The 8,335-nt window shown below is 49.7% G+C and overlaps 1 protein-coding gene across 1 annotated transcript; it reads left to right on the plus strand.

Annotated features, from left to right (window-relative positions):
• Window positions 1–229: 229 nt before the first annotated feature.
• Window positions 230–3,247, plus strand: LOC150022248 (uncharacterized). The gene is made up of 2 exons (XM_090267955.1): window positions 230–765; window positions 3,160–3,247. Exons 1-2 carry the CDS (start codon window positions 449–451, stop codon window positions 3,218–3,220), a joined length of 378 nt encoding a protein of 125 aa, XP_090124081.1. The 5' UTR covers window positions 230–448; the 3' UTR covers window positions 3,221–3,247.
• Window positions 3,248–8,335: the final 5,088 nt, after the last annotated feature.

Below are 8,335 nucleotides of genomic sequence, written 5' to 3' on the forward strand. Positions count from 1 at the left end.
TTTTCAAGGAGAGAGATTTGGAGGGGAGGGGTCCAGAAGCCTGCCGGGAGACTGCGCCCACCAGGGTTTCGAACGGTTTGGAGAACAGGGCGTCCCCAGTCCAGCTTCAGGCTCCCTTTGCCAGGTGCTCGGTGTCACAGCCACGAAGTCCTAGTCTTCCCTGGAGAGAGCCGCCCCTCGATTTCTTGGAGGGAGGAGATTCCTCACGTTCCCTCCTTCCGCTCTCCCGCGTCGGAGAAGAGATGTGGGATTAGGCTGGAGTGAATATTCCGCGTGCTTTGTAATTACGCACGCACTGAAATCTTCACCGTTGACTTAAATTACTTGGCGCTGCGAGAGTTGTGGACCTGCGTATTGATTAAACGCAGTCTCTATTTACCTAAACAATAAATGTAGAGATTAGCAACGTTCACTTGATCACAATAATGGGATTGACAATTAAGAGGCAATGCATCCCAGATGGAAGCCAGCCTATGGAAGGCGGGCTAGCAGCAGGATTCTCGGAGACTCACGCTCTGGCTGCGACCGAGGAGGTGCAGAGAGGGTCCTAGAGCCGGAGGCGGTGCCTGAGCGCGGCAGGAGGCGGAGGGGAGGCCCTGCCGCTGTAAAGCAGCCAGCCACCGGGCCCGGGAAGCCCCCAGCTGGCTTTGGTGGACCTGAACATTCTCGCTCCCAGGGTGGCATCTGGAGTGCGGAGTCCGCCTCCCCGAGGCGCTGTCACCTGCCTGGCTGGGAAGGAGGATGGACGTCGCTGCGCGTGCTCGAGTGAGTGTATCTGTGTCATCAGTGTGCATTCTGCGTGCGGCAGCGGGAGGGGGAGCAAGAAGAGGCGCACGTGTGTGATGCGGAGCTTCCCTCTACTCTTGTGTAGACCCGGCTCTCGATACTTCAAGGAGCGAGTCAGAGCGGTGGGGTCAGTCTGGCCTCGACATGGGTGTGAGTGTAATAAGAGAGGCTAGACAGCGCAGGGTTGGACTCTAGAGTGGCCGAAATCTAGAAAACGTGGTAGTGTCAATTCAGGACAGACCTGTTCCTGGGGATGGCGCAGATGTGCCTGGATCCTTGGAGAGAATCTTATAACGGACCTTTTTACTCAGCCTCTCACTGAACTGTAGGGCCCGGCCATGAAGTCCTAGGAAGGAGGGGATTGAAAGGAACTAACTCAGAAAAGAATTCAAGAGAATGAGATATGGGGTAAAAAAGGATCCATGAGGGCAGCTGCGGATGATGGGAGGGTTGTGTTTGTGAAATCATGATCCCCCTAAAGTTTCCAAATCCTGGGATCCAATTGTATTCTGGCTGCAAAAGACACAGGTAGGAACTTTCCCGATGCATGTGGTTTCTCGGCTTTCCATCTCTTCCCTCTGCGCCCCATTATCAACTGGAATGCTTCCTGTTCCACATTTAGACACAAACAAAAGGATTTGTCCCAGACATCCATGAACATGCTAGGACGAAGCTCTTTCCCGCCAAAAAATAAGTTGCTCCTGCCTAGGGTGTGGGCGCAGGAGCCCGGAAGACTTGAGTGGTAAGAGGATCTAGGGGATTGAATGGAGGGAGGGATAAAGGAAAGGAGGAGAAGATTGGGAAAGAGAAGACGGAGAAGGAAGAGGAGGAATCAGCAGGGGCAGAGTTGGACGTGGGGTGCCGTTACGATTGCTCCCCCAACCCCGCCCCGTTCCCTAGGTCTTTGGGCAAGCCACCGGTCTCCCATTTCAGAGCCTATTGCAGACTGGGGGAGGGGGAGGTAAGACAAAGGGACTTCTCCCTCATTGGGAAGTGTGAAGTGCGTCTGTCCTCTCTTTGCAGGCTCTGGAAAAACTAGCAGGAATTTCCTAGTCACGAGAAGACCAACCATTGTCTACAGCGGAGGAGACAACTACAAACAGACTTTGGGCCGGGAGAGGAGTGGGGGAGGTGGGGGTGGCGGAGCCAGCTTTGATCGCTTCAGTTCTGTTGTAATTTTGTCTTCGCCAGATAGATTAGCTGAAACAGTCGGCCCTTGCGAGCAGTTCTGTTCGGTGGAGTCCCCTCCCTCTCCACCCCACCCCACCCTCATCCCACCCCCCGCGTCATCTGCGCGCCGGGAACTGGGTCGCAGCTCCTCTCCAAGCCGCGCCTGAAACTTAAAGGGCTAATGGTTCTGTGTTCCTTCCATAATTAGGAGGCCACACGGCTCTCCAACACGCCGTTAAATAAATGTGTCATCTCTCCCCTCTCCAGGGACTGACCGGGGAAGTGAGACAGCTGGGACCCCTCTGGAAGGTGTCCTCCCCTAGAGAAATGGCGTCGCTGTGACCCCTTACCCCCAACCCCCTGCTCCTCCTGGCCTTGGTCTTTCCAAGCTTTTCCTTAGAAAAAAGTGAAGGGCGAAGAATGTGCATCTCGCCACCCACCGGACGAACCAGGAGAGCCTGTGTCCTTGCTTGAAAAGTTTCCTAAATAAATCGCTCTAGTGGTTCTAAGTAATAATGGTCCCATGTTTTCCCCAGAACGGTGCGACGGATGTAAAGGATATGCAGTCGCCCCCCACCCCCCTCCACTCTCTTCTTTTTCTTCCCCCTGTAAATCAACCATATAAATCATCCGCATTGTTTAAGGTACATTGATCAATCTAATGGCTTGTAATAGGTTCCTAATTGCCATTTGCAGAGTTCTGCTGGCTCCTGTTTGAACAGGGAAGGTTCTCGATTCCAGCAAAGTCCACCTTAATCTTGAGACCAGATGATTACAGACCCAGGAAGAGCACCACGATGACCAGGTCACTGCAGTCTCAGTGTCTCTGGAGAGGGAGGAAAGGGGGCTTATTGGGGATACTTGCTATTCTTTTTAAATCTCACTTCCAAATCAGTAATTCATTCATTAGCAAAACCCAGACTGGTTTATTCGTTATTGTAGACTGAGGTTGGTTTCATTTATGTCAGAAAAGAAACCTTCCTTATTTGTGTCCCGTGTGTCTGTGTGCACAGAAAAAACCTCCTTAGCCACAAACTGGTGTGCTCCTAAGCATAACTTTTCTATTTATTTACTGATTTCTAACAGAGCAACATTAGGAGTTGTGATAGGAAATAATATGGGGGGGGGGAGAGAAAAAAAAACAAACTTTCTCCAATATGAAGTTCTGGAGATATGCCTAAGCTCATGTTTAACATCTTGCAGTTATAGTGCCTCCCTGAAGCCCTGGATGGAAGAGGAAGAGTTGGAAGTCTCCTGCCTATGAAAGAGTAAAACTGAGGAAACTGGAGAAGCTGACTAGTGACTAGAATCCTCTGGATATATATATATATATATATATATATATATATTAATAAAAATGGTAAAGTCCTTTCTTCTCTCATAAGAATTTTATGTAAGTGTCATGCAGCATGATTTCAGAGGGACCATGCATAAGCTAGTTCCATTATCAGTTCCTCACCTCCAGTGTGAAAATATTACTTTAATTTCTCCAAAGATGGTTCCATTAGATTTGACCATGACAAGAGTACTCTAAAAAAGAAGAAAGCCAATACTGCCTGCTACATTTTCTTAGGTCTACAACCTCTGTATGATAGTTGAAGAGGGAGGGGGGGAGGTAAAACCCCAGACTGAATAGGCCCCCCATAGTTTCCAAGTTATGCAGTAAACAAATCTATAGTGCTTGTTGAATAATCTTCCAATAATTGCAGTCATTAAAATCATCACAGTCTACAGTCACCTTCCTTCCTTTGACACACCAGAGTCTTTCCTTTAATTGTTAATGCATTTTTGGCTCAGATAAACAGATCATGGCAAGCTTAAAATATATGGCCCAGATACATCTAGCAGCAGAAAATTAGTTCTGGAGCAAATGTTTGGAGTGTACTTAATAGACCAGGGGTTTTTCAGTTTTCCCAGTATACCTTACAGACAAGATGGATTTGCATCTCCTGCCGCCTCTAAATAGCAGTAAGACTTCTGAGATGGAAAAAAGAGGAAGTTCCATTGGCCTATTGATCCTTCCTGGCTCTTTTATTTGCAAGGGTTGGGCTGTAATGAGAGCGTTCTAGAACAAATATTAAATGAAAGCTAAACGGAAATGATGGGAGAGTTTCTCAATTTTCAATTAATTTTCTCTATTCATTTGATCTCAAGGCTGGTGCTTTTTAAAATCGAGTATGCGTTAACTATAAAAGATTCCCTTCTAATCAAAAGCTGCATTTCATTTGCACCCACAACTGACAAACTCCAGCTGTGGGAAGGATTCACCGTACTCAACAGGCGCTATGGTCTGTACGGATTCCTCCTCCCTTGTTCAAGGCAGGTGACTGCAGTACACAGGGCAGCCTTTTTTTTTTTTTTTTAAACCCAGTTTATTCATGCATTTCCCCAATTCCCACACCGTGCTAACCTGATAATCATTGCTGTAGTGTAGATCATGCAAATGAAAAGCATAATTAATTGCGAAAATGATTCCAAAAGGGAATTCTGTGGGTTAGCAAATAAATAAATAAAGACAGGTAGGAGGAGGGCAAGTCAGATACACGCATTTTACGGGTTGCTCTCTCTTGCCTCTCCCCTCTCTCCGCCCCCAGCATCCCGTCACGGATGGCTGAGGCTCGGCACCGGCCAGTAGGGCCCAGGAGAGAACCTTTGGTTCATCCTTCCCCTACGCCTCCACTCCCGCCCACATCCTCAAGACTCCCCAACTCTACCCTCACCCCACTCCCTTGCAGTATATCCGCTGCTAATTCAGCTACTGGCCAAAGCCACCTGGAGACTTTCGAGTTTTTCAGAGGATAACTAGACCTCCCCGACCGCACTCTGTTAATTGTACATAAGGAAAAAGCTCCCTCCGCCTCCCGCCTCCCACCCCCCGCCCCCGTCCACCCCCGTGGCGTACAAGCTCCAACCCTTCCGATCACCGCTAATGACCGAATTGTCTCCCCGGCTTTGCCTCCTAGATGCAGCAACTTGAGCAGTTGCTCAATATCAAAGCTGTCGGTAGAGGCAAGATGGGGGAAACAATATTTGTTCAAAGGAAGTGAACTCTTCCCTTTAATTACCCTATTCTTCTTTATTAGTGTTTCTATTGAAATTTTTTGCAAAAAAAAATATGTTGATTTAACCATAGTGTATTTACGTTGTAAATATAGTCCAAGATGAAAACATCACGGATCAATTGTAAAGGACCCGGATACATAATTTTAAAAAATCAGTTTCAGTGTATATGAGGTTCTCACCCCACTTTCGCTGCTCAGTCAGATTTGTTTATGCAGAATCGACATTTAATAGTGCTAATTGCACTCCAGTTAAATTGCCCTGATTGCAGAAAGGGAAGCAATTTTCATGCTCTCTGTCTGGGTTTGGAAGAAATTGTTTTATATTCACCTCTTTATAAAGAAGTGGAGATAAGGCACCGGGGCCTTTGCACAAATTGCACTTAGGGGCTGACTGGCAGCATTCAGGCGCTATAATAGAGCATTATTTGGCCGTTTTGAATAATGTAAAGCGTTTGCTGAAAGCTATTCTCCTGAAAATTGCTTTAACTTTTAAAAAGGGTGATGATTCACTCCAAACCAGGCCTTTGTTACATTGTCATTATTTCCCCAAATGTTTTAACAGTCAGCTCAACACTTTAGCATAACACATTGATCTTTGTTTAAAAACTAGATTTTTAGAGGATGAAAAATGTCTGTCACACAAAAAACCTGGACTTCTTCAGAAAGATTTCCTGGGGGATCCACCTTAGATTTAAAGTGGCCAGGGTATTGCCTGCGTTGGTTTGGAAGATTTCCCTAACTTTTGCGATCCCGATGCGTGGATCTAAAGGAATATCCCAGGGCCGACGTAGAGTCTGACAGCTGGAACTACATTGAAAACGGCAGTAGGGGGAGGGGAGGGGAGGGGAGGGGAGGACGAGGAGAAGAGGAGGGCTAACAGGACTCCCGGAGCCCGAGGTGCCATCGTGAACGGTTTTAAACGGTCGACTTGAAAATGTCACCAGTGCTAAGTGGCTTTCGGATTGTCTTATTTATAACTTTGTCAGGTTTCCGTAAGGAGAGGGTGTGTTGGGGGTGGGGGAGAAGGTAGAAGGGGGAAACCTCAGCGCTTCTCCTCCCGGAGCTGCACTGGGTGAGTCGGAAACGCCTCGCTGCCACTTAACAATCCTTCTATTAGTAAATCCACGCTGAGACTCTACAGGAAGCCGAGCACCAGTCTCCCCTTCCAAGGCAGTAGTCACCTGTTGGGAACGGCTCCCGCGTACCCCTGCCGGATTTTTTGGCTCTTCCAAACTGTCTGGATTCCCCATCAACCTCAACCCCTGAGTCTCCCGGGGCTTTCCACACCTGCCCCTGTCCCCCACGGATTTCCACCCCAATCGCCCAGTGCACAGCGCTTCATTACAGCCACGCGAGTCTTCTCACTTTCTCCTCTCCTTTCTCTGTCATAATTTCCTGGGTACTTTGCTTTCTTCACCTTAAACCAAAGGGGAGGAGAAAGCATTCTGAGCAAAGGTATTCTAACGAACAGCCAAGAAAACAATCCATGTAGCCACCCCCACCCACGGAGTGAACCAGGATGCAAGCAGGCTCCATCTTAGTGCCGAGAGAAGAGCCACGCTGGTTGCACTTTTGGGCCAAGACATTTTGCAAAAGAGGAAAGACAGCACAATCCCACGTCCTCCTCACTTGATTTTCCTCTGCAACAACTCTTCTTTTTCACTCAACCACTTGAGGTTCATGGTTTAAAATGTCTTTTTAAAAGCAGGATGTGGGCTTGGAGGGGAATGTGGTACACTAAAACTAGTACCCAGGTCTGTCCGAGGGCGCTGGTATTTCTGGTTCAAAAGCAGCGCTTGGCTGCCCTGGAGAAGAAAGAGAAAGCAAGACACAGGAAGAAGAAAAGCAAACCGCTCAGAGGTTGCTGAGGGACTCCAGGACCGCTTTTTTTTTTTAACACAGACAAGTTTGGGGAGGACTTCAGGATGCTTCCAAGCCTGCAAAATTTGGAAGCGCCTACGTTCGGCCTGGTCGTCCCCACTCGCGGATGGAGGTCCCCAAGAGGCTCCCTAAGCACGACCACCAAAGCTAGGCGCTGGGGGCGGGGGAGAGCCCATCTCTCAACAGGGCGCCCTTTCCCCGCAGAGGAACACCTAGGCCCAGGCGGTCTGGAATGGGAGTGGATTGGAGCAGGAACAAGAAAATTCGACTCTAGGTTGAAACGTGACTTGCAAATCTTCACCGGGTTAAACAAACAGCCAAGCGAACTGCAGCTTCAGCGGGGGTGGAGATGGGGGGCGGACGCAGCTCGCGCCGGTCTCTGTTCCCAAAGTTGTTAAAACGTGAAAATAAGCAGCTTCGTGCAGTGTGTTGTATGGGCTGATGCCTCCCACCCCCATGCCAGCCCCCAGCGAAACACGGCAGATAATCAGCACGTCCCACTGTTTAGTCATATTTGACAACTCGGTTAACCTGGTATCTAGGCGCTTTCGAAACGGTACAAAGGGTGCCCTCAATTACCATCAGAAGCTTCTGGTGTGAGTGGCACTTGCATTACCCACCGGGTCAGAGGCCAGAGCGACAATTAGGAAGTCACTTAGACCACTGGGGGAAATGGTGGGATGCAGCCTGCTCCAGGCCCTCCCAAGTCTGTGGGTGTAAACTTGGACGCAGATGCCTATTCCTCTGCCCTCGGAGGAACTGTCCCTTCGCGATCCCTCCTCAATGTGACTCAGAGTAGAACGGAATCCACTGGGAATAAGGAACTGGGTAGAAGATAAGAGACAATGCTAAAATCTCGAGCCATAATGATGGGTTCCAGCTGAATTGTGCTGCGAGGCGAAAGCCTGGACACACCAAGTGAGCGTTGACATTTGTGTCTCCACTTGGGCCTCGCTGGTGCGGCCTCAGCCTTGGTGTTCCCTCCCCTCCTGATTCTTTTCCCACAAGTGGGGAGTGGAGTAGGACTGTCAGTCCTAACTTGCATCATCTCGGGGTGCTTCGGGGGGCTTGTGGCTCGGTCTCAACGGTACTTAAACCTGGTTTGTTGCGTGTGTGTAAATTTTTAATTGCACTGTAATCTCCTCAGGGCCTAGCCCGCGACCCCCCTCCACCTCGAAAGCTGCCTTGACTGGCACGCGCCGGGAGCCCGGGCTCGGGCCCGTCCGTGCGTCTGATTGGCTGCAGGACAGCTCCCGTCTGCTCTGCCTGCGTCCTCATTGGGCGAGAGGCGCAGCCAGCGGCACTTCAAAGCGGGTGCTCCTCGCACTTAGGCTGAGTTTAGCCGGCGGGAGCCCGGAGTCTGCTCGGCGCGAGCGCGGGGACGCGGGAGCTGCGCCGGACCGGAGCAGTTTTCCTGAGCAGCCTCCAGGCTCAGC

The sequence above is a fragment of the Furipterus horrens genome, unplaced genomic scaffold (genome assembly GCF_987537825.1).
Source record: "Furipterus horrens unplaced genomic scaffold, mFurHor1.1.pri manual_scaffold_1, whole genome shotgun sequence".
In the NCBI taxonomy this organism is placed as follows: domain Eukaryota; kingdom Metazoa; phylum Chordata; class Mammalia; order Chiroptera; family Furipteridae; genus Furipterus; species Furipterus horrens.

What these genes read in the sequence shown, in the direction of transcription:
- LOC150022248 (XM_090267955.1), top strand. Translation starts at nt 449, where the DNA reads ATGCATCCCAGATGGAAGCCAGCCTATGGAAGGCGGGCTAGCAGCAGG. An exon ending in ACGTCGCTGCGCGTGCTCGA is followed by an intron (nt 766 to 3,159) that starts GTGAGTGTATCT and finishes AACATCTTGCAG; the next exon opens with TTATAGTGCCTCCCTGAAGC.